General features: G+C 37.8%; 1 protein-coding gene across 1 annotated transcript in view; it reads left to right on the plus strand.

The window, feature by feature from the left end:
• Positions 1-23,462, plus strand: part of RABL3 (RAB, member of RAS oncogene family like 3) — a 40,028-nt gene extending 16,566 nt beyond the window's left edge. Inside the window, exons 3-8 of the mRNA XM_047099461.1 lie at positions 2,406-2,535; positions 6,206-6,320; positions 9,666-9,816; positions 13,985-14,056; positions 17,089-17,127; positions 17,693-23,462. Of these exons, the coding sequence (XP_046955417.1) occupies positions 2,406-2,535; positions 6,206-6,320; positions 9,666-9,816; positions 13,985-14,056; positions 17,089-17,127; positions 17,693-17,758 (573 nt within the window). The 3' untranslated portion in view covers positions 17,759-23,462. The remainder of the gene's footprint in view (positions 1-2,405; positions 2,536-6,205; positions 6,321-9,665; positions 9,817-13,984; positions 14,057-17,088; positions 17,128-17,692) is intronic.
• Positions 23,463-26,898: the final 3,436 nt, after the last annotated feature.

The raw sequence follows: 26,898 nt of genomic DNA on the forward strand, positions 1-26,898 counted from the left end.
TATAGTATAGTCAATAAATGGCTGTAGAGTCTAGATCATGAGAAAGGGAGAGACTTTATTTTTTTTATTAATGTTTATTTTTGAGAGAAAAGGAGAGAGAGAGAGAGACACAGAGTGTGAGTGGAGGAGGCACAGAGAGAGGGAGACACAGAATCTGAAGCAGGCTCCAGGTTCTGAGCATCAGCACAGAGCCCGACATGGGGCTCAAACTCACAAACTGTGAGGTCATGACCTACGCTGAAGTCTGATGCTTAACCAACTAAGCCACCTAGGTGCTCCTGAGGAAGGAGAGACTTTAGAGTTTACTCTAAGAATGTCTCCTAGAGGGTTTTTAGCAGAAGGGGATGTGATCTAACTTGCATTTAAAAGGATCATGCTAATTACTATATGAAAAACAAATGGGAAGAGGGGTGCAAAAGGGGGAGAAATGAGTAGGCAAGGCTGTAGTGGGGAGATCATTTAGGAGATGATTGCATTAATTGAGGCAAAGAGATGGATCAAGGCTTTGACCTGGATGCTAATAGTGGAGATGGTGAGAAATGAACTGATTTTTGATATATTTTTAAGACAAAAGCAATAGGATTTTCTGACAAATCAGATATGCAGTATGAAATGAGTTAAAGATCACTCTTAAGTTTTTGGTCCTTTGAGTAATGGGAAGGATGGAATTGCCTTTTACTGGGAGAAGAATAGTCTTAAGAGGAAGATCAGGAAATTATTTTCAGATATGTTAAATTTGAGGTGCCTGTTAGACATCCAAATTGTAGTCTAGTGGATATGGTAGCCTGAAGTTCAAGGGACTAGTCCAGGATGGATATAAATTTGGAATTCATCAACATAATAATGACATTTAAAATCATAAGATTAGGGGCGCCTGGGTGGCGCAGTCGGTTAAGCGTCCGACTTCAGCCAGGTCACGATCTCGCGGTCCGTGAGTTCGAGCCCCGCGTCAGGCTCTGGGCTGATGGCTCAGAGCTTGGAGCCTGTTTCCGATGCTGTGTCTCCCTCTCTCTCTGCCCCTCCCCCGTTCATGCTCTGTCTCTCTCTGTCCCAAAAATAAATAAACGTTGAAAAAAAAAAATTTTAAATCATAAGATTAAATGAAGTTGTCAAGAGAGCCAGTATTGATAAAGAAAAGAGATCCAAGAACTAAACCTTGGGATGCTCCAACAATTAGGGAGGTAAAGATCACCCCAATGGAGACTGAAAAGGATTAGCCAGTGAAATGGGAAGAAAACCAGGAGAGCACAATAACCTGGAAGCTATGTACTTCAAAGCCAAAGAGTAATTATTTGTATCAGTTGGGAAGGTAAGATGAAAACTGCTCATTCGTTGATCTTTGGATTTAGCAATGTGGAAGCCATTGGTGACCTTGACAAGGAATGTTTTAGTGGAGTGATTGGTGCACAAGTGTGACAGGAATGAGTTCAAAAGAGAATGTAAGGAAAAGAATTAGAGACTTGAGAATAGACACCTCTCTGGAGAACTTTTGCTGTAAAAAGGAATAGAGAAGTGGTATGGTAGCTGGAAGAGGACTTGAGTTCAAGAGAAGCTTATTTTAAGATGGGAAAAATTATGGCATGTTTGTATGCTGATAGGACTTATTCAACAGAGAGGGAATATTTGATGATAAAAAAGGAGAATTGATAGAACTACACCTTTGATAAGAAAAGGGACATAGGATCTCAGGCATAAAGAAGAAGGGGATTTGGCCTTGGGGACACAGAGTTTCTCTGTAATGGCTGGAGGAAAAGCAGATTATATGGGCACAGATGCGGGGAGGTGGATAGATATGTGAAGAACAGGCTGTCGAAATTCTCTTCCGATTGCTTCTGTCTCAGGAAGCAAGGTTCTTACCTGTTCTTAAGGATAGGGAAAAGATTTTGGAAATTTGAAAAAGAAGAGAAATTGTGAAATAGTTATCTAGGAAAGGAAAAGAGGAAATGGACTATGAAACTTATTAAAGGGCAGCCCCAAAGGTAGACTGGAATTTAAAATGAATCCAGTCAGCTTGAATGTGTATTTTTCTGAGTTTCACATTCAGCTAAGCTGGGTTACAGGCATGGAATTGGAGAAAAGGTGGATATAGTCAAGGTTGGAATTTGGTCAGATGAACACAGTGCAAGAGAGGGGCAAAGGAGTGACTGAAGTGATGAATTATGGCATTTATCCACAGGAAGTGAAGATTTGGAAATGGAGGGAGAGCTGTAAATGTTAGGATTGTTGTATGAGAGAGTATTAGAGGGAGGACTCTTGAAAGACAGGTGGTGATCAGAGAGAGGTGGTATGAGAATGATACGAAAGAGCCATGCTGAAATGGAATGTCCAGTACTTTAAACTGGAATGAGGGTGCTCCTAGTGTCTTTAGTGGTTATAATAATTATTTTGATGGATTGATTTGTTAGGTTCATGACTACAAAGAAGGAACCCCAGAAGAGAAGACCTACTATATAGAATTATGGGATGTTGGAGGCTCTGTGGGCAGTGCCAGCAGTGTGAAAAGCACAAGAGCAGTGTTCTACAACTCTGTAAATGGTAAAGCATTTTTTATTTCTACTATATATTAATGGTCTAGGAGTACAGATAATCAGATAATAGAATATGCTATGGGATGCTAGACACATCTTATTTTAAGGAAGATCTAATGTACTGACAGCTCTTTAAGTCTGCATATCACATTTTATTTTTTTCTTAATGTTTATTTATTTTTGAGAGAGAGAGATACCTGGAGCAGACTTCCAGGTGGAGGTGTATAATCGAGGACATAACTGGAATGCACAAAGCACCTACTGTGTCAAGGGACTAAACCACTGAGAGCTATAATTTACCTATAGAGTTTTTTTTTCTTCTGCCCCTTTCTTAGTTCATTTTTTTAAAGCACTTTTTTTTTTCTTTTACTGTGAAATATAATCCCAACTTGTCTTTGATGTACAAGATTTGGTGTTTCACGGGGCACCTGGGTGGCTCAGTCAGTTAAGTGTCTGACTTCGGCTCAGGCCATGGTCTCACAGTTTGTGAGTTTGAGCCCCATGTTGGGCTCTGTGCTGACAGCTCAGAGCCTGGAGCCTGCTTCTGATTCTCTGTCCCTATCTCTGTGCTCCTCCCCTGTTCATGTTCTGTCTCTCCCTCTCTCTCTCTCAAAAATAAATAAACATTAAAGAAAAAATTAAGAAAAAAAAGATTTGCCATCTCACCCTTTTCCTTCTGGTAGATGCTTAGCTCTTAATTGCACCTCATTTATACTATGCTTAGATCACATTCAATATTAGGTAAACATTGCAATTATTCAGTACCTTCTTCGTTCTTATAGCCCCCTTTCAATATCTTATCTTCCCATATCATAAGGTGTTGTGGATACTACAACAAGAAGTAGAGATGGCCATTGAATACATACTATAAAATACAGGATGAGTTGTGTTCGTTCAGACCTGAAGTGTCACAATCTATTTGAAGAAACAAAACATTCATAAATGGAACAAAACAGTTACAAGATGGTGACACTAATATATGATATTGTCATGCAAGAAAATACATGATAATGGCATATATTAATAGAATGTATATAAATGAGAAAAACAGTAAGGTAAGACTGGTGTAGTGTTCAGTGACTTCTTAGAGAACAGAAGAGAAGGAAATGAGGCCTGGTTTAGATCTAGAATCAAGTGATAAACTTGGATTATATCAATCAAATGACTTGACAAAGTTGCTACCACTCTGATCTGGCAAAGCAGGTTTGGATATACGACACTTTTGCCGTTTAGATCTTTTTGAGAAAGAGTTAAGATCAAAATTATAAATACATAATAAAGACCATTTAAATCCTAGAAACTATGGAGTTCTGAGTTGTGAACTTACTAAGTGCTGAAGAAGTCCATCTAAATCCATATTTATTTATCTTTTTTATACCTACTATTCATTAGTGATTTGTCTCTTCCTTGAATATTATTGAAATAGTTGCATATATATTATGTTAATAATATATGTTAATTTGCATATATGACAAAACTGAGATATATTCCTCTTTCTTAAAGTTTAAAAAGAAATCCCTGTTAAGAAAGGCCAATTTTTATGGTCTTTCACCTTAGCTCTGGAACATTTCTCTTAGTAGAAGCACTGAAGATTCTTTACTCCATCTACCATCCTTGGTTTCTCAAGAAACAGAGCAGAAGGATCACTCCATTCAAATGCACAGTCTTTACTCTTAACAGTTACTTTCTTCCCTCAAACCCTACCTTTCTCCCACTGTGATGAACTAGGCTGGTGGTCCCTGAAGGAAACCTGTAAAGTGTCTGTGCCCCTTTTGAAGGTTAGAACATATTCTGATTAACTGTCACACCGACTTCTTTCCTTTGGGCTCCACTGTGGCCCTTATAGCCCATAATCTACCAAGAAAGAACTTTCAGCTCATTGGAAAATAAAGAAAAAGGGTGCTCAAATGTCCTTAAAAGCTCAAAAGCCTTAAAGAGAGAGCCTCCAAAAATAAACTCCTCCCTATTCAGCTAATAGCTCATCTAGGCCTTTGTAATCCTTGCATCTCCCAACCAAAAGCCTCACCCATAATTTTTTGAGATTTATATCTGGGAAGTTAGGGAGAGGAGAAAAAGCCACTCCTTTGACTTAATTCTGCTTTCCCCCAATCTTTTGCTGTTAGTTACCTGAGTTCAAATTCTGCCTAACTCACTTACCATGTGATTTAGAGCAAGTTGCTCAGCCTCTCTGAGCTTTAGTTTCCACACGTGTACAATGAAGATGATAATTCTTACCTAACATGAGGGATGTTCTGAAATCAAATTATAGAACACATATAAGGCACAATGTGTAGCATATAAGTGCTGAGTAGATATTAGCTATATCCTTTAATGGTAGCTCTTTTTAAATCTATCCTGTATCATGTGTCCTTAATGCCTAATAGAACCCATTATTGAGGAAAGTAGAGTGAGTACAATTGAATACAGGGCAAGTGTCAGATCTGTATTTCTCTATTTGTTCCAGATGCCAGGAGGATACAGATTTATCTGAGCAAGCTGTAACTTGCACAAGCACGTTATTTGCACAAATGTCTGTAAAAATCGGAGAAGCCAAATAGTTCTAACTTTTCTGCCCTTCTTTTTCAAATTGACATATCTCACATCTTGAAGACAGAGGAATCATCAATTTCACATCATCTCTTCATAGTAGAATCTAGGTAACATAGGAAATGGTTGAGGGTTTGAAAATCTGTAGTCTTCTAACCACATGATGATACTCTAAACTCTACTATGCATTTTCCTCTTTTGTCTACCTGCTCTGCATTTTTGTCTGCTATACCTGATTCTATTTAATTGTATTTCTGAACCTCATTACATTTTGTTATTTTTCTCAATCTCTCAGAAGTCCACCTATTTTCTACTATTCATACTTTTTGACTGGCTTTTCCTACCTTCTTCTAGTGACATAGTTCTTTTGCTCTATTAACTAAGTATCTCATAGATATCAAGCTTTCATAGCTAGTCATTAATTCAAAGAACTAAAAGATTAGACTTTTGAGTTAATTAGGCTCAGGTGATTTACATTTTGTCAGCTGCAAAATAGCAATTATATCAAATTAAATAAATACATTTTTAATAAATTTTTATTATTTAATATTTTATTAAGTAGTGGTGTATGTGTGATATCTATGATGGTACTATGCACAGTGCCGAAACAATTAGCTTTTGTAGGAATATAATTTCTTAAATACTTGAAATAGTTTTGATTCCTTTCATTGATGAGGTAGTTCTATAGTTAGGACCAGGCAGAAGAAGCACTCATCAAGTGTTTAATAAAGAAAAGCAGACCTGGAGCCTGTTTCCGATTCTGTGTCTCCCTCTCTTTCTGCCCCTCCCCCGTTCATGCTCTGTCTCTCTGTCCCAAAAATAAATAAACGTTGGAAAAAAAAAAAAAAAGAAAAAAAAAAAAAGCAGAAAAGACATTCTAAAAGTTTACTGACATTTTGCCAGCCCCTATAGAATTAAAAAGGGTTATATAACTGACAAAGAAAATTTTGTAATTAATGATTTGTAGAAATTTGTAGAGCAAATTTTAAATTAATTGTGCCTGTGTTTGTTAATCATCCTAGAATGCTAGGTTTATTCAGCAACCTTGTATTTACTTAGCCTCACTTTGCCAGTTGTAAAGTGAAGAGAAATTGTTGGAGTATTGACGTGAGTTTCTTTGATTATTTTAGGTATTATTTTAGTACATGACTTAACAAATAAGAAGTCATCCCAAAACTTGTATCGTTGGTCATTGGAAGCTCTCAACAGGGATTTGGTGCCAACTGGAGTGTTGGTAACAAATGGGTAAGCCCAGATTACTTCACTTTTAGTGTGAAATGTTACATCAATCACAGGAATATACCTAACACAGTAACACTTTGTAAGATGTCTGATTCGAAATTTTTTTTCTCTCCGTCTATAGATTGTCTTTTTATTCTCTTACCAGTTATCTTTCAAGCATTAGTTTTTCGTCTTGATGCAGTCTGATTTCTCAATTTTTTCTTTTACATATTGTGCTTTGGGTATCAAGTCTTAACAACTCTTTGCCTAATCTCAGATTATACAGGTTTTCTCCTGTTTCTTTTAGAAACTTTGTTGTTGAAAGTTTATCTTTAGATCTGTGACCTGGTTTGAATAAGTTATGACGTGTGGGGTTTTGATTGAGGTTGACTTTTGTATATGAATATCCGGTTTTTCCAACACCATTGGTTCAAAAGATTATCCTTTCTCCATTGAATGGCTTTTACTCCTTTGCCAAAAATCAGTTGACCATATTTATATGGTTCTATTTCAAGACTCTCTGATTCTGTACAATTGGTCTGTGTGTCTGTCCCTTCACCAATATGACATTGTCTTCATGATTGTAACATTATAGTAAGTCTTAAAAGTATATAATGTGGTTCCTTTTTCAGAATTGGTTAGCTCTTCTAGTTCATTTGCTTTTCCATATAAATTTGAAACCAACTTTCTATATTGACAAAAATTCAGCTTGGATTTTGATTGAATTGCATTTAATCTATAAATCAAATTGGAAAGAAATTTTGTTGCATGTTTCAATCCATGAACACAGTATGTCTCTCCATTTATTTTTCAAAGCAAATTCTAGACATTGTATCATATCGTCTATATATACTTCTGTGTATAACTTTAAATGATAAGGACTTTTTTAATATAACCAAAATATAATTGTTCCACATAAAATTTAATAATGATTCCTTACTATTAAATATTATTTTAATTCCCCATATGTCTCATAAATGTTGATTTGCTCAAAATAGTATCTAGATAAGATCTCTTCATTGTATTTTGTTTGTTAAGTACCTTTTAATCTTACATTCCCCTTCCCCCCCCCCCCCCTTTTTTTTTTCTTTTGCACTCTGGCAGTTTGTCTGTGAAAGATAGTTTGCTTGTCCTGTAGAGTTTCTTGTATTCTGGATTTTGTTGACTATATCCGTGTAATGTCTGTTTACCTTGTTTTTCTGAATCCTAAATCTTCGCTAAAATGATAGTTAAGGGGCGCCTGAGTGGCGCAGTCGGTTAAGCGTCCGACTTCAGCCAGGTCACGATCTCGCGGTCCGTGAGTTCGAGCCCCGCGTCGGGCTCTGGGCTGATGGCTCAGAGCCTGGAGCCTGTTTCCGATTCTGTGTCTCCCTCTCTCTCTGCCCCTCCCCCGTTCATGCTCTGTCTCTCTCTGTCCCAAAAATAAATAAACGTTGAAAAAAAAATTTTTTTTTAAATAAAAATAAAATAAAATAAAATAAAATAAAATAAAATGATAGTTAAATATAAAAAGATGGTCTAAAAGATGCAGGGGTTTTTGTTTTTTGTTTTTGCCTAAGTGGTATTATACATATAATTACAGTACCTGGTTGTCTGTCTCTTTGTGATGTTGACTTGTTACCAGCCGTATCCATCCATGATAAAATTCCCCATCTGTTTTTTATCTAATGTTTTTTTTTTTTTAAAAAAAGAGGTTTCAAGATCAAATTTCAAATTGGATATAAGATTCAATGAAAAAGCGAATAAAAAGAAAAGCTAAAAAGAGAAACAAGAGAATAAGTTAAATGTATATGGCACCATACATATGTTATGTTACATATAGAATACATGTATATGTTGATGCACAATATATATATTATGTGCGATGTATGTATGTTATGTTATATGTACAAGTATTTGTTAATGTACAAAGATTATACAAGACTGCAAGTGACAGAGATAGATGTCTATCAAAAATGATGACTGATAAAATACATACAAAAGTTTGTATGTGAGCCAGAGTTAGTATCAGAAATACTCCTAAAGGAGGACACTCTGAAAATTTTATTCTGTAATAAACCAGATTTCAATTTTGGGCTATGTCTCCTAAATCAATGTCAGTGTTGGTAAGAAAATCAAAGGCCTTGAACTCAAGCTATTATTGGCTTGATGCAGTAAATACAACGATAATATTTTTAAGGAATGGCAGGCTACATAGTTGAAAACACTTGTGTTCCAAGGCTAGGTGGTAACTGAAGCACTGTAAGATTATTGTGAAGGGCGAAAAGATGTGGTAATTTTGCACACACACACTATACACCCCCAGTTTAGATTATTTAAAGAGAAAGACAAATAATGTCAAAGGAAGAAGAAAAGCTAGGCTCAACTGGGTTGTATTGATTGTATTGTGCAATATTGATTTGCTGTCATAAAGTGTCTGCAACCAGATTTTGCTGACTATTGTAAATTGAGCTTATAACATGTCAGGAATCCAAGTCTGTTTTATTTCTCATATGTGAATAGAATTTAAATTAATTGAACAACATTGGCTCTAAATTCCTTTCAGTAATAGAAGGAACACCACTCTGTCCTTTGGGTAAAAATTGAAAAAAAAAAGAAAAAAAGGATTGTAATAGCCAGTCACCCAAGACCACTAACCATGAGTGATCCATATTGTCTGTTCTCTCTTTCCCATGACTCTTGTGTCAGCACAAACAACTATTTGGCTTTTAATTCTTTCCTTTTACTTTTCGTTTTGCATTTCAGCTGTTTCTTTTCCTTTTCCATTTGTTGAATCCATCTTGTCCCAGGCATAGCATCATCTGTGGTCAATTTTTCTGGCCTTCAGCACCCTTGTTTCTTATTTTCCTGAAATGATCTATTTTTCTTTACTATTCATAGACAAAAATATGTATGGTAGGTATAGAGCTTATGCATGCCCAGAAGCTTGTCATTTTCCCCTCTGGCAAAGGTTTGAGTGCCATGCTAGGTTCTTGCATTTTCATTCCATTGAGGTTTGAATTCACTCTGTGCATCTACCTAGAAAAATTCCTGAGCTGTTAGCCTGAGAATACAGAACTTTGGGAGAGGTCAAGTTAACCTACTTTCATATACCTGGTGGACATTCAGTTATTCAAGTAGTGTATAAAGATTCATGGAAACAAAATTTGAGTAGTTAGATGAATAGTTGGAACTCTATAGATGGTGAGGATGGATTGATAAATGAATAAGTATTTGGAAGAAATTGGGAGAAAAGTAGGTTTATAGGTGATGGGTAAGCGAGAGTCAGTGAAATCTCAGTAAAATAGTGTAAGCTACTTACATTTAAACATTACACATCTACATCAGAAGGGTAAATTCTATTCACCTCTTCATTATTATTCATTACAGGGATTATGACCGGGAACAGTTTGCTGACAACCAAATCCCTCTGTTGGTAATAGGGACTAAACTGGATCAGATTCATGAAGCCAAGCGCCATGAAGTTTTAACTAGGACTGCTTTCCTAGCTGAGGATTTCAATGCAGAAGAAATTAATCTGGTATGTGTTTTCACTCATGCATTTTTGTGTTATCGTTAGGCAAAGCCAAAATTGAAGACTTAGGTCATATATTCTCATGAAAGAAGCTTTATACTTACTATCAGTCATTTGGGTTCTGATCCAATATGTAGTGAAAATTGGAATCAACATAGACTGTCAGATAGGGAACAGTCGACTCAACCTTCTTATATGCTGATCTGTGGGAATGTTCAAACTTTGTTCTATGAATAATGTAAACCCTGGGCTTTTTCTTGAAAAGATTTTTTAAGATCATACCAAAATCAAAATAATTAAATTAAGGTAACAAAGGTCACTGACATCTTGATTATTCTTGCTTTAGAAAAGCCTCTCAGCTTCTTAAACTACAGACTTTAACTTCAAGAGCATAGAAATAGATAAATGAGAAAACTACAAACTGTGTAAACTAGGAGTGCTTCATGAGCAGTAATTAATACAAACTTGTATGTATACAGAGCACTGAGTTTCTTCCTGAGAAAATTTAGCTCAGTTTGAACTGGATGCTAAAAAGGCTAAGAGAAGTTTTCACATAAGCCAGATAATGTTGCCCAGAGAAGAATCCTGGCCAGCAGCTTCAGTCATGGTTTATATGTCATTATTCACAAGTAGGATTTCTGCAACATATTCACTGCACTGGCGATTCCAGACATATGGTGCTAGTTGTGGTTTAATAATACTAATGACTAGGGGCTCCTGAGTAGCTCAGTTGGTTAAGTGTCTGACTTTGGCTCAGGTCATAATCTTGTAGTTCAGGAGTTCAAGCCCTGCGTTGGGCTCTGTGCTGACAGCTCAGAGCCTGGAGCCTGCTTTGGATTCTGTCTCCCTCTCTCTCTGACCCACCCCTGCTCACCTTGTTTCTGTCTCTCTCTCAAAAATAAATAAATAAATAAATAAATAAACATTAAAAAAATTTTTTTAAATAATAATGACTGTAATTTACTGAGCATTTATTACATGCCACGTACCGTTCTAGTGTTTTATGTACATTATCTCATGTTTGTCTTCACATCAACACTGTAAGGTAGGTACTGTAATTAACTCCATTTTAAAGATGCATATTAGAACCAGAGAGAGGTAACTAGGCCGTGGTTATACAGACAGGTCAAACCAGGCACTCTGACTCCAGAGCCAGTGCTCTGCAATTGAGCCTGTCTTCCACTTAATTATTCTCCAACTAACGTTTAGAATCTTGGAACTGAAAAAGCTCTTAGAAATCATCTAACTCACTAATTACCCAAACCTGACTATATATTTATACTATCAATGTAGCTGTGAAAAAATTTGAATAAGTGTTCCACCACTGGAGCTTTTTGTTCATAATATCTGACAGGAGGACCAGGGCTCTATAGTTTTAGCTAATGACTCAGGTCATTCTGATGCCCTTACTCCAAATCAACAGTTGTGAACACTGGTTGGTTCAAACCAACCTCTACCCCATAACTGAATCCACTTCTGCCTGCCATTCTGTTATTTTTACATTCTGCTTTGTGGTGGGGTGCCTTATTTTTCTCACCTGCCACCATGGAATAGTCACTGTCAATGCCCCAGCTAGTTGAACTGGACCATGATATTTCAGAGGATTTCTGCTACAGAGGATATATAATGTCCTTGTTGCAGAAGTGTTGAAGTTACTTTGTTTCAACATTATTTCCAGTGGGAAATTTGCCATTGAATATACTTAATTTGGTCCAGTAATTACTTTCCATATATTTTGGAATCTATCTGTTTGTAGTGCCTGTGGGTTTTTGTGACAATCACCCAGGTATGTATTTTTCCTACTTTACTTGCAAAGGCAGCACCATCTTTTAATTGTTAACAAGTTATAAAGGTACTCAAGTGGTGGTACTTTGGCACACATGATCTCCACAGAGTTCACATACAGCATACTTTTGCCCTGTTATCAATGTACAGCTTCAAGAATACAACAGAAACAAGAGGGTTTTGAGGATTCAGGGCAGAAAAATGAGGAGGAAAATTTGATAGGAGTTTCAAAAAGAGATAGCAGTCAGAAAGACTCAGCAAGTAGATATTAAGCCTCAAGTAAAAATGTAATGTAACAATATTAGTTACAATATTGAATTCACTTAAAACTGTTTTAAAAAGTAAGAATCAACGTAAATGTATATATCAAAGGTGGAATCAAAGTTACTATCTTGTGCCTGAAAAAAAGTAAATTGGTTTAAATTATAAAAAGGGAAATGATTACTTATTTTTTAAAATCCTGTTAGGCTTATTGTGTCTAGGACAGATTTTCTCTGTTGTGTGTTTACTTCAAAGTGATTATATTGAAGCATCTTCCCTAGTTTCCTTCCCTTCCTTTCTCAAGTTTTGACAAGCTATTTTAAAGCTATTAATCTTTGGTATTTGCCCCCAGCCATGATCAATGGCAGATGGCTCTTTCAACTCTAAAATTGGCATCCTAAAATCATAGGGTTTCTCTAGCCCGGTCAATGTAAAACCGTGAGCCTTAGAATTAAGCTTTGTTTGCTGTTTGATTTAGTTTTTGTATTTAGCACTATAGCTCTATCTTGAATCATCTCTGAAGTCTTTTGACATTGTGATGACTATGTAATCAATATCCATTTTGGAAAACATGTCTAACATAAGTCTACCTAAGGTTTGTGTCTCATATGCCCCAACTGCTGTATAAATGTGTTTATACATTTTTTCAAGTACAACAGTTTCCACGATGATGTTTCAGTCTCTTTACCCCATACATGGAATTAACGTTCATTATGTTAGGTGCTTTTGTGCCTGAAAATTCAATCCGATAGCATTTTCTTAGAATGAAGAGAGAACTAATATTTCAGTATCTGCTATGTATGTGCCAGACATGCATTATCTTATATAACTTTCACAAAAATCCTGTGGGGTAAGTATTGTTATGTTATCTTCATTTCACAAATTAGTAAGCTCAAGTTGAAAGGCTTAGTAACCTAACCAATGCTACACAGTCTAGAAATGTTGGGACAGATATTCAGATTCAAAACTTGCTGGCTAATTTACTGGTTTTTGTAGTACTCTATGATTTTTGAAAAGCTTGTTATAGTCTCTTTTTTGGTGTGGTTTTGGAAAATGCATTATAGTTTCCAGCCAAAATGAAAAATGTGAGTCTTGAAGTGTTATATATGAGTGAAAGAGGTGATTATTACACAGTTTACTACAAAGGAATCATGTGGGTTTAGAGATTACATACAAAACACAATAAATGCAACAGTAATTGCAGTAATTGCCCAAGGGACATAGACCATCTACAACTGAAAGACAAATGCCATTTTTGTAAAGGAGCCTGTCTGATACCCTTATAGTTTGGCCTTAGGTGGCATTTGAGGTAAAAATCAAAGTGCTCTATCTCTTGAGGTGGCAAGTTAATGATGACAAGCAAAGGCAGCTTGACACTGGAATTCCAGGCAAAGAATAATAAACCTTCTGAGATCTTTACTGATTATTGTAATTTACTAGTTATTTCATTGTAATGTTCCAAATTGTTTTGTCTCTTCTGGGCCCCATTTTTTTTCCTATTTATCAAAATCCTGTTAAATAGTAATAGATTGTTACTTAATAATAAACCTACTGTTTATTTTTTATTATCAAAAAATATATTTATTGTTTATTATTATCTTTATGGCTTACCAAGAGATGTAGTACTTTGCATTCAATGAGTGAGAAATCCCTGGCAACTGTTTTGTTTGTTCTTTGCTCCTCTAACTCCTGTTTTCATGATTCCCGCTTTGTGTATGAACTATATACTACTTGATTAGATGATGCTGTTGAGTAACTCGTACTAAAAAATGAAGTGTTGTTTTTATTGGCTCTATTTCTGCTTTTAGGGTAAATGTAGGTAGGTCACATGATTAGTGTCTTGGTTTTCTTATTAGTAAGATTAGCAATCCTCTTTTCCTTTATGAATTATTTGATGGTGAATACATTGGTTCAGTGTGCTCTATATAGCATAAATGACAAAAAGCGCCCTTATCTTCCTTTAGCACTTTCCGCTTAGCTTTGTGCATTGTAATTTGAAAATTACTTGAATATTTCATGAGAGTGTTATGCCTAACATTTTACTATAGAAAAGTGCAACAGGAACAGTAGTGACTAACAAGAAGCTGATGTTTCCTGACATATGTGGATCTTATGTTTTATCTTCTAGGATTGCACAAATCCACGGTACCTCGCTGCAGGTTCTTCCAATGCTGTCAAGCTCAGTAGGTTTTTTGATAAGGTAATAGCTTCAATTAAGTTATTTTTAAACTTAATTTATATATTATGAGAGTTTAAAGTTTTTGGAGAATGCTTTGCCCTTTTATTCCTTCATCCTGAACTTCATAGCCTGAACATTTGTGTTGATCTCTCTTATCTGTTGATATAATTGCTCAAGGCCTGCTGACGTATTTATTTTATCACTAGTGTTCTCTAAGCAAAGGATGAAAGCTACTGGATTTAAATGAGTTATTTTAAAAGAAACCTAATTTCCCTCCTTAAAACATATTACGTTTTCCTGTTTTCCAGCTCTTCTTGTATTTATTCACATCCCCTCAGCCCCCACAAAAGGCACTGAACCCAGGAGATTCTGCCTAAAGCCCTGCGTTCTTTTTGCTCTCCCAGCTGTTGTTATTCTCCACATAAATGTTATTATTACTTTTAGGGTATGTCATCTTCTTGATTCCGTAATTTTCCCTATCAGAAACCTTTGCATTCAAGTATTGACTCTTGCTAGCATCATCTTATTGTCCTGAACTGGAATGAAAATGTAGAATGACTCAGCATACTGGTAATTTAGAGCACTGTTTGTCCTTCCTTCGCAAGGCCATGGGGCTCCATTGCACATAGTATTGACCAAGTTTAAGTCGTTTGCCTCATGTTGACATTGCGTAAAGTAAAAGAATGTATTTCTGTATGTATTATTGAAAAAGATTGATTCGTGTATTACATTTCCTTTTAAGAGGACAAGAAAAACATTTCCCTCCTCATAGCTCTTCTTTGTGAATCATTTTTCTTTTATCTATTTAGGGATCTAATATTTGGCCCTTTTGTCCATTATGTCATAACAAGATAAGCCCCACACCCCTACCCGTTTAATACGAGAACTGTTTGCTTCATTGCAGAACTTCCCAGCTGGAGTGTGGCAAATATGGTACAAGTGTGCCGAGATAGTGATGCCCTCAGTTGAAGCAGCCAGAGCCCCCCAGGCTAACTGATCGGCAGCCTCTTTCATTTAACCCAGTGTGCTGTACAAATATTAGCATTTTCTAAACGTGCCATAACATGAAAAATGTTGGGAAGCAGTGCAAGGAACTGGATTTTCCCTCCACATGATTTTCAAGCTTCAAACATAAGAACTTCCATTTAGTTTAGATCCATGGCCTCCATCAGATACACTGTTCTGCCCCGAGAGAAACAACTTACAGATCTTTGTCTGACACAGAAAGATCCTACAATATATTGCTTAATTTGTTAATAATTTATTAATTTGAAAATTGATGAAGGGGATAGAAAGCTACAAACTTTCAGCTGAAAATTGAGTAAGTCACAAGGATGAAGAGTACAGGATAGAAAATACAGTCAATAATATTGTAATATGGTGACAGATGGTACCTACACTTATTGTAGTGAGCATTTTGTAATGTAATAATTGTTGAATCACTATGTTATATACCTGAAACAACTATAGTATGTCAACCATACATCAATAAAAAATAAAAAATGTTTTAAATGTTAATAAGTTAGACTCTAGAGAAACAATGGGTTATAGACTAGCGTGACCTGAGTTGTCAGGCAAGACTTTATTTTAAAAAAATCAGAGGGAACTTGGTTCATTTTAAGAAGAGAACAATATTTGGTAAGAGAAAGACACTGCAAGTTGAGAGTAGGGAATTAGGAGCAAAAGCAAAAAGTAGCATCATTCTTCATCACCACAGTGAAAGGTATATGGATCAGGAAGTTGGCCAGACCTCCAGACTAACATGGTTGCCTCAAAACACGGGACCTGGCAACTAAATTTTGCCCAGTTTTCTACCATATCTTCCAGAATTTAGTATAAAGATTTATTTACCAAGAGGGAATCTAGCTCCTTCTCCTGACTCCCTTTAGTAGTAATTCTTCCCCACTCTAGAATGATAGGGTTTTCCTGACCTGCTGTGGAGGAGTCAGCCTTTTCTTGGTTTTTGTGGGATCCAGTATTTTGATATATGTGCTAATCACAAGCCAGGTTTTCTACCTCTGTGGCCAGTGAATGCAACCTACACTGGGTCTCTTGTGGCTAAAAGTAACCCATAGTCTCAACGGTAGAAAGAATCCAGATGATTTGGTTGTCAAGCCAGTGAGATCAAGGTGGCACAGCCCTGGAAGGAGACGCCATGCTCTTATTCAGGGGAATTCTTAGCTTCATAATTCTGGATTCCAGTGTTTTAGAGAGTTAATCTGCATTTAATCTGTATTCTTATCCAATTGGCTTTTCTTAATCACAACAGCTCTGTGTAAAGAAAATCATACCGCCTTCACAAACAGTGCAGTTTCTCAAGTGTTAGAACAGAATTCATTATTTTTTAAAATTATTTTCTATCATCTGAAAACATGGTACTCTTAAATTATATTAGGGCATGTATTTTTGAGAGGTTTTTTTTTCAATAGTAGCGATGGATTTGTGTGGATACATCCACTGCATTACCGCATTTTTCCTGCTGACCAAATACAGTTCTGAAACTACTGAATTAAGGATGCAGATTAAGTCCATAGAAAGAAGCTAATTGAATGCCTTTGATGTTGTGTCATCTGTCTCCATTGAGGACCTACCAAATTTATCACTGCGTTTACTCAAGGGATGTGGCAGTTCACTACATTACACAGACTTGGCTATAAGGAATACCTGTACTATTGTAGTAGTAAAAGTGTTCTGCTTTTATCTTATGGGTTCTGTTTTGTATCTTTGAGCTAACTGCTAGGAAACTTTGAGCCAGATTTGCTTCCGTACACTTGGAACTGCATGAGTTATTATCCCATTCTCTTATGATTTAGCCATTTTTGTGGATTCATTTAATTTTTAATCTATTATTAATGCCTTTGGGAATAAGGCAAGCTTTTATGGAAATATGCCCACAATCCTGATCTTACTAGCATGAGATTTAACTTATTGTACTAGATGTCCATAACTATTGAAAAAACTCTTCATTTGGGTATATGCCTTTTCGTCCCATTAGTGTTAACCACAGTGAACCACTTTTGCTAAGCCCTGAAATCTTTATTTGTTTCTCACAGGTCATAGAGAAGAGATACTTTCTAAGGGAAGGTAATCAGGTCTGTATCTATTCTTGACAAAGTGGGCTCTTAAATTTGAAGAGAGGTGATTTCCAAATTTATTTTCAGAAGTGGCTTAAAAAAGGGTGAGGCGGGGGGGGGGGGGGGATCCTTTGTAGGCAAAAGCATTTTCTTCTGTCCTGCTAAATACAAAAGCAAAAATATCAGATTAAGGGAAAATAAGGTTCTAAGAAACAAAAAGAATGCAGGGATAAGGTTATATTATAAAATCATAGGAGAAAATCATTTGCTTAAGACTCCAGAGGGTACATATCCCAGACCTATCACAATGTAGACAATTCATGTAAAAGTCCAGTAGGCGGATGTTATGAGATTCACCTTCATCTTCCCTGATTTAGATGACACTATCACCAATTTGTTGGCAAATGTTTTCCATTTTGGGAACATTTATTTTATTATTTGAGTAAAAGCTCAGAGAGATGATTCTGTAAGGGACAACAGGGTGACATAAAGAAACAGAAAATAAAGGGAAAAATTTATAAGGCTATTAGCACTTGAACTCTGCTTGCTTGAGACTTAACGTGATTATCTTTCTTGCCAACAGATTCCAGGCTTTCCTGATCGAAAAAGGTTTGGGGGAGGAACGTTAAAGAGCCTTCATTATGACTGAATTACACCCATCCTGGAAGAGTGAGCAAGCGGTGGCAGTTCTGCACAGCTTTCTTCTTGCTGTGTTGATTATTAATATTTCAGCCTTTTAACAGAATCATCCTAAAATGCCACCCTTCAGCCTCACCCTTTAATGGAAAGCTGAAAGGAAGTGACAGCGTGGGAGGTCCAAACTTTGTCCCCATTCTGTTCCTCACCTTTCTGTCCCTGTTTATAGATTATGTAAAAGCCTTGTGGAAATATGAGATGTTGTCAAAATGATGCAGTAAATGAGCAGTGACAGAGTGCTACAGAAAAAATTTACTCTTCCCAGAATTGGAAGGTTTTTTATAGGTCTGTAACTTTCCCACACTCCTTGCTGAAGGCTTAATTAAGTACTTCAAAAATGTATCTCTGTTGTTTTACCTTCTTGAGGGGAAAGGTTATGTTAACCAGCCCTGGGTTGTCCACCCCAAACAATCTCTGTCGTTTTCAAAGAAGCAAAATGGTGTTATTTAATTGTCTCCACTCTCATCACACACAAGGATGCCTAATAATAGCAGCCCTTGTCTCCCTCTCCTCTCCTTTGCAAATGGTTCAGTGGCTAGAAGAGGCAGACTAATAGCTGGAGTTAAATATAAATAGATTAATAATACGTAGAGAACAGCAGTACCAGCAAAGGAGAATTCTCCGAGAAATTGACAGCTCACTGAATCCTTCACTCTGGGTTACAGATGTCTGCACTGTCTTATTGTTTTCTATTTGGAAATAGGCAGGGTGAAATCTAAGACCTGTTCAAGGGCAGTAAGAGAGATTTACAGCCTCTACTGTTTTTATTTTTTTAAAGGAAAAGTCAACTCCTGAAATGTCTCTTAACTATAGTCGGTAAACTAAGAATGTTATTTTCTGTGTCAACAATGTATTTATGGAGAGAAGTAAAAATAAGTTCTACAGCAACACATTTACATGAATTATGGACTAGGATTCTTAGATTTCATAATCCAACATTTTGTGAGGGTGGTGGTGTATGTGCGCGTATGCATAATTGTTCATCGTTCCTTTTTTTACCCATCTTTTTTGCTTGTTTAATTCTCTCTGCCCTGGTTCTTCTTTAATATATAGACCTGGTTTCCAAAAACTGCAATTTGCTGCCTTATTCAGCACCACCTTTTTACCCATAACCGCTCTCTGGCTCTGAGGCAGGTCTTTGCAGTCCTGATTTTGCTCCATATTAGAAAAAAATAGTAAGTATACACTTTCAGCTCCTCATTTTAAAACTAGGCAAAAAACACTAAGTTCACTTTCTATTCCATTTTAATTAAATTTCAGAAGTACTTTGGAAATCAAGGTATGCTACCAGAAGATCTTAAAATAAGAAGGTTAGCCAGTGCTTTTAGAAAGGCAGTTGTAGGAATTTGGGGAAGGATTTTTAAAGCACTTTTGATCAGCTAGCATATTCTCCAGTCTGTCTTCATATCCTCAGCCATAAAACCGAGGCCTGATTTCTTTTTTGACACAAAGTAGAGCTATGCAAATCAGGATCTGTACGTGGAGTATGGCACAAGCGAGTTGTGACAGAGGCTGCACAAATGCATGCACAAAGACCCAACTAAAGCTCTTTGTAAACAATAAATTAAAAAAAATTATACATACATTCTGAAAAAATAAAAGAATAATACAACGACACAGAAGCGAAAATACATATAACCCTTTCCTTCTCTCCCCTTTCTTCCTCTTTCTTTCCCTTAATTAAAAAAACCTCTCTCAATTTCTTTATTTTCTCCCTTGCTAAAAAATAAAAATAACCCATCACTGATGCCTTTCAGGGTCAGCCTTGAAAACTTAGCAGTACCCCTCAACTCCATTTCTTCTTGCTTGTGAGGCTTGACTGAATTATAGTTTTCTGAGAAAAAATAATTTTTAATAATCTAAGGTAAATTTGTTGCAAAGTATTAGTAGCAGCAAAACAAGGCTGTTTGCCAAGATGAATGTTATTAGCCAAAGTTCTTGAAAATGAATGTTTTGAAGAATAATTTTTGCTGGGATTTCCTGAGATCCGCTCATCAAAATTGCTTTTGGATAATCAACAAATGTAAATACCAAAATACTTCCTAAAGAGTATTAATTAAATCTTTAATTTTCTTGATGGAACAGGTAATTAGCAATAGAGGTTCTTTTGGGTTTTTTTTTCCTGTTGTGATTTAGATGTCTAACCAATGTTGTTATTTATCATGGAGGCAACCAGACGTGAAGGCATACAGTCATTCATCTGTCGCTCAGGTGGCAGGGCCCTTCGTTGAAATCCAGCCCAAGATTTGGGTTGACCTCTCCACTTCTGTGCTCTGAAAAGAATTGGTGCTCCCAAAGGGGTTGATCCGTATCACTTTATCTTAGGTTCTCAGAAGTCCCTAAACTTGAGGCATCCATAACATAATCCGTGACAGTGCCTTGACACTGCTATTTTTCTGTCCATTCTGAAAATGGACTGTGTGGAACTGATGTGCTGGGCCATCAGACGGAGATGAAGAGCTCCTCACTGCTGCTATGACCAGAGCTTTTGAGTGTCCATTTCAATAGTATATGCCATAGCACCCAACCTAGGGAGGACCTTGTGTGGGTTTTTAATAAATGTTGTTCAATTGAAATTTTTAAAGCACAGGTAGCATCTATTTTAAGAAGTTTGAAGGTCTAACAGGATGTCTGCATTGATTTAATATCTGTTAAAATTCAGAGGAGGATACTGTTTGCGGGGAAGGAGGAGAAGGAAATAAAAAATCCATTCTTCTGTAGTCCCCAGACTGAGTGAAATCACTATGGTAGGAGAGGAAAGGTTCCAGGCAATCTAGCCCTAGGAGAACCCTGAGCCTCAAATATTCCACAGTATGTTTGCCTGATGCAAAATTGGAGCCGAAGCCTACCAGGGCTGCTCCATAGAGTAGGAAGGGGGTCCGACTTCCAGTTACTATTAGTACCTCCATTTAAGGACTTAAAGCAGTGGCTTTCGGACTCAAATGTGCATAAAAATCCTCTGAAGTGCTTAAAAATGCAGATTCTGGGATTTTATCAGCCCCCCTCTCCTTGCCCAATTCTATGTATATAGGATAGAGCCAGGATTTTGTATTTTTAACAGACAAACCAGGTGATTCTGCAGTGAGTGGCCTGGGATCCACACTCTGAGAAAGATAATAAACTCCTATCATAGAGAATATGCAGAATGTACTTAATGGCACCATTATATAGTTCATCAAAGTTCATCTTGGGCTTCCTTAAATGATTTCGCCTTCATGAGCTGAGCCACTCTTCCCTCTCAAGGTGATACATGCCACAGCAATCATGACATGATTGTCCCATTCTCTATTGGCAAAACAGGAGATGTTTGTTTTTAATGTACTACTGTAATTTTTACTACCACCATTGTTCTGCATTCCAGGTGTATTTATTTCTAATAAGATGCCTTGCCATCTCATACACGGTCCCTCCCTTGTACCACATTTGTTTTCTCAGCTGGCTAATCACTAAGCCTTACCAAGGTCATCAGTAAGTATTGGTGAAGGATGAAACCCCTGCGTTCCCACAAAGACATAAAATCTTGCTCAGTACCAGCAAGTACATTTATCAATTCCATCTTTTTTTTTTTGGAGACCCTCTAACTGTAACTTCTCTAACTCCATCCTGGGGTGATTGCTCTCCAGACCTGTCACACTCCTTCACATTACCGTGTAACACTACCCCAGCTCCCAGGATGAAATGTTTGCCACTTTCTCGGTGTGGATCTGTGGTCTTCCAACTGGGATGGGTACACATGTCCCCTCCAAGAGGTGCATGGACACAGATAGTTTTAGGGGAATCATTTTCCAGGTCATCCATCTCCATTATGTATGTTAAAATTGTTCTTGTGAATGCAGCTCAGTGCTAGTTCTTACTTCCCACCTGTGCTTTCTTTCTCAATTGTCCTTTTCCCACAGTGGAAAAGGAATATCTTGCTTATGTAGGAATGTGGTATATTGGCCCAGGGTGTAAATGTCTTAGGATGCCAATAAAAGGACAATTCTAAATATTAGTTTTATTTAAGGACTTTGTTCCACTCACAATTATTAAAAAAAAAAAAAAATGCAGACCTCTCAAGGAAGCGGTTCCTGAGTTCCTGAGAACACAGCGAAGAGAGTTTTGGTAAGAAATAACCAAGGCTATGGCACATTTCTTCATGGCAAGTCTTCTTGCTTGGTCTATCAAAATATCAAAATAACATTTTTGTGAAAAATAATTATACAGGCAAAGGAATATAAAATTAACATTTATTTTCTCAACCCTTTCTAAGTAAAATGAGTTAGAAAAGGCACATCTAAGTGAAAAGATAACATTTAATTAAAGTCATTGATTCCAATAGCTGGGTAACCAAGCCTTTTCCAATCAGATTCCCAATTATTTCCTTGCAAAAAAATTAAAGGAGAACCTGAGTTGTTGATAGGTTACTAAAAATGATGTTTATGATAGATTGCTATGTGATTTTTGATATTTGATTCAGGAGAAGTGAGGTAATAAAATTCCTTCCATTCATATCTACTTATCTATGTGAATGAATTTTCTTAACATGTCTTAAAACCAAAAAGTAAGATTAAATGATGTTGAATCATGTCTTATTCTGGAAATAAGAACTATAAATGAGAATTACTAATTCGTGGATATACGAACTAATGGGGGAGGCATCCACTTATTAAAAGAAGCATTTCTGGAAAGACTTTACCTTTTATATTTAATATTTATCAAAATATCCAGTATGTATGGATTACTGTCCTAGAGAAGAATCTTTCCAGTCTGCTATCTGGAGGGTGAAACGTTTCCTGATAGCATTCTCAGGAAGTGCAGTGGAAGAAGGAGGCTGGAGGTTTCATCACTTACCTACACGTGGTTTTGGTCCTACTCCACAATCTGGTGGTGTGAATCTGGAACTCCTCTGACTTTTCTTCTGAAGCTTCTGCAGAGGGTAAACCTAATTTCTACTAGAATCTGGGAGAAGCAGATACCTGCTGTCTCCACTTCCTGGTCCTTTTCAAATTCTCCCCCTCACGCATTCCCTGTATTGTTTCACCGAATCTATCCTCCTCTACTGGTTTTTAGCATCTTTGTTCTTGTTGCTCACAACTTTGACAGCGTGACTCTGTTCTGATCCAGTGTGTGTTTGCCTTGTCCCTACACAACCTTCTCCCTCCACTGGGTGTCTTTTTGACACCTGCCCAGATGGCATCCCTCAATCCCTGCTTCAGATGTCTGCCAAACTTTCCCTTCCCGGTCTTCCCTCACTAGACCTCTCCACTCTGCCCTAAACACAGCTCTTTGAATGCACTGCCCTTCCACTTTTCTGTGTTTGCACACACTCTTTCCTCTGCTCAATGCCCTATCCAACTCATCCTATGAAGCTTGGCTCAGTTATCGCCTCCTTTGGGAAGCCTTCCCTGCCCTCCTGCTCAGGACTAGGTGCCCTTCAATCCCTCCTGTAGCACCCTGGGCTCGTCTCTGTCACAGCAGATACGGTTCTCTGTTGTTATAGCCTGTTTATTTCAGCCTTCTCCAGTATGCTGCACTAGTAGAGAACAGGACTGAGTTAGTCATCTTTGTATCTCCTACATCTCACACAGTCTGGCACATAGGAGGTCCTCAATAATTGTAAGATAAAGAAATGAGTGTGTGATTACATTAATTAAAGTGGAAAACCATCAGACCTCAAATCAGAGCTGTTGCTGAGTTTTATTTATTCTCCTATCCCTTGTGTGTTATAAAGCACAGTGCCTGGCACATAGTTATACAAAGCAAATACTTGTTTTATGGAATCACATTTATAAAAACAAAAAAGAAACACAGTTAAGTCAGGAGAAATCCATAAAGTTTGGTGATAGGTTATTCAATTTCAAATATTTTCAAGCTCCTGAAAGTAATTTTCGTCCAGTCAAGGATCTGTGACCACTTTCTTACTCTTTCAGAAATCTCCTACACCCTAGGAAAGAGTTTAAACGCTTCTTGAATTTGCCTTCAAAGCTGATTCAATGGAAAGAACATAGGAAGCCTATGGAAAAATAAAGCAGTAAAGTTTTTCCCTTGTCTTTTATTGACTCCCATTCATTTTTTTCCCTCTAACCACCAAAGACTCACTTCCAGGATAGATAGATTGAAGACAAAGTACTCATAAACTCAGATGTAAGAAATATTTTTTCTGGAATTCATTTTTGATTTTGAGTCTGCATACTGCAGGAGTAACAAAAACTTAGCCTCAGTAAAACCAGGGCCTCCCCCAACACATACCACTTCCTCCAGGGTTTGTATATAAATTCCAGGGAAGCAAGCTTATGTAATACCACAGTGTCATCTGTCTATGCTCACATATGCTGAGATGTCCTATAACTGTCTGGAACTCAGGCATCAATCCACACAGGTTGGTTTGCTACCAACCTGTCATTTTTTTCTGGCCCTCTCTGTGCTAACACCTCATACACAGGCAAATCATCTGCTGCTACTGCAGTATGTTGGAGCCTGGGGACCTCTGGCGGTAACTTAGACCCATTTAATATAGAGCAGAGGGTCTAAGCTGATGGCCCATGACCTTTTCAAATCTGCGTGTATGTTTTTTATATCAGTGTATCAGTTATCTCACCAAACCACCCCATTAAATACCATAAAATACACCATTCCATTTGCCCACAATTCTGTGAGTCAGCAATTTGGACTAGGTCTTGCTGGGGGTTCTTCTGCCATTTTCACCTGGGATCATTCATGTGTCTCCAGTTATATGACAACCAGACTGCATCATTCAATATGTCCGGCAGTTGGTGCTGGACTAACTTCTCTCTTCATGTGGTTTCTCATTCTCAAGGAGATTGGCCCAGCTTCTCTGCATGGTAATTTCAAGTAGTAAGAAATGGACAAATCCTAAGGCACAAGCACTATTCACGCCCCTGCTTGTGTTGTGCTTGCTATTAACAAAAGTAAGATTCAAGGAGGTAAGAAAAAGACTACATCTCTTTATGTGAAGAGCAGCGAAGTCCAACATTACAAAAGAGCATGCATACAAGGATGGGAGAAAATTATGGACATTTTTGCAATCTACCACAATGGTTTTATCTAGTCATTCATTCATTCATTCGCGTGTTTGTTCTAGTTTCCAGTGTTTTTGTTTTTTTTTTTTAATTTTTTTTTCAACGTTTATTTATTTTTGGGACAGAGAGAGACAGAGCATGAACGGGGGAGGGGCAGAGAGAGAGAGGGAGACACAGAATCGGAAACAGGCTCCAGGCTCTGAGCCATCAGCCCAGAGCCCGACGCGGGGCTCGAACTCCCGGACCGCGAGATCGTGACCTGGCTGAAGTCGGACGCTTAACCGACTGCGCCATCCAGGGCGCCCCATGAAGCTCCAATTTTTAAACACTGGAAACTAGGGGCGCCTGGGTGGCGCAGTCGGTTAAGCGTCCGACTTCAGCCAGGTCACGATCTCGCGGTCCGGGAGTTCGAGCCCCGCGTCGGGCTCTGGGCTGATGGCTCAGAGCCTGGAGCCTGTTTCCGATTCTGTGTCTCCCTCTCTCTCTCTGCCCCTCCCCCGTTCATGCTCTGTCTCTCTCTGTCCCAAAAATAAATAAACGTTGAAAAAAAAAAAAATTGGAGCTTCATTTAGAAGTCTTATCTTGAAATACCACCTAGCCTACATTTCCTGCCTGGTCTGTTGCACTTAAGTTTGTGATGATAAAGCCTAGTTTACAAGACTGTTCTTGTGAAATTAAATGAGATAATTTCTATGGAAACACCTGGCATGAACAGGCACTCAATATATAGTTTCTTTCTTCCTGAGTACAATTAGCCACAAAGTGGATATCTAACCATGGCTAAGGAGAATAGCCAAGATGAAGGGCAGGGGAGTCATGGAAAAGGTGGCTGGAAAGTAATTTCTTGGTCCGCTTTTAGAAGGATAAAGGTATTAGAAAACAAGATTTTTAAAGAATTTATTTTAAGAAACCACTAAATATATTTAAGAAATGAAAGGAACAATAGCAAACATCTCCGTTTGCTTTAAGTGAAGCAAAGCACTTCAGACTCTGGACAGTTCACCCAGCTCATCCCTTGGGGGCACCTCTGGACAGCTGTCCAGACTCAGTCCCTGTTTCAAGCAGCTGTGTGTAAACACCTGTGCCAGAGCACAATTCATTTTGTCACTGCCCAGCAGAGAATGAATACCCTGCCCTGTTCCTTCCAGACCTGAGTCAGGACTGAGAGAAGCCTCTGCCTCACACAGCATGCCTTAACTACCATGGTTCCTTTCCCAGAGAGCTTTCCATTCTCTGTCTTCAGTAATAAGCCTCCTTCTTTTCACTGGGACATATAATTGGCTAATCTTTACCTCGGCTGGAGAGGAGATAGGCTCTGCAAACTCTTCCAGAAACAGCCTAGATTTAGTGAAAACCAAAGACAATTGTGTAAGCAGTTTGAAAACAAGCATGCTGGACTTTCTCCCTAGTTGATCAGTTAGGCAATATTTGTGGCTAGTTTGAGCCGCCTGCTAACCAGTGAGCACGGTGAAGTGGTGGGAATAACATTCAGAGGGTGGATTGGAGGAGAAACAGAAGCATTTTAGCTTCATACCCTCTCTGGGCCTGTGTTTCCTGAAGTCATCACACCTGCAGCAGAGGGAAAATGGCCGAGTTGAAGGTAAGAGACTATCTGCCAAGTTTGCTGTGGCTTCTTCAGCCAGAATTTATGGAAGCTTCTGAGAACCCCAGAGTGTCAGAGTCAGGAAGGACCTAGAGAGGCCATGTTCTAAACCCCTGTGTTCAGAGGTTTTGCCATGGTGTCCACAGGCATGGCTGGAGCTGGGGGTGTTGATGGAAAGGTGGTAAAGAAAAGAGATGAAGCCTTCATTGTCCATCTTTTGCCTTTGTTCATTTCAAATATTGTCTTGGGAATCTGTAGACATCATAAGGGCTCCCCGCCCTCCCCCCCCCCAACGACCATGGGCAGACATATATCTCACTGCCTGCTTCCCAGCCCCTACTCCCTGATATCTTCCTGTTGCTACAGCTTCCTGGACTGCCTCCAGCCAACCAATTAGATCTGCCGTATCTATTCAGTTATTTTGAGGATCCACAATTGGCCCTTGGCCAATAGAAGCCCTAGCAATTCCTC

Source organism: Lynx rufus, unplaced genomic scaffold, assembly GCF_022079265.1.
Source record: "Lynx rufus isolate CCGP_SWC_20201006 ecotype Redwood Valley unplaced genomic scaffold, mLynRuf1.p SCAF_5, whole genome shotgun sequence".
NCBI classification, from domain to species: domain Eukaryota; kingdom Metazoa; phylum Chordata; class Mammalia; order Carnivora; family Felidae; genus Lynx; species Lynx rufus.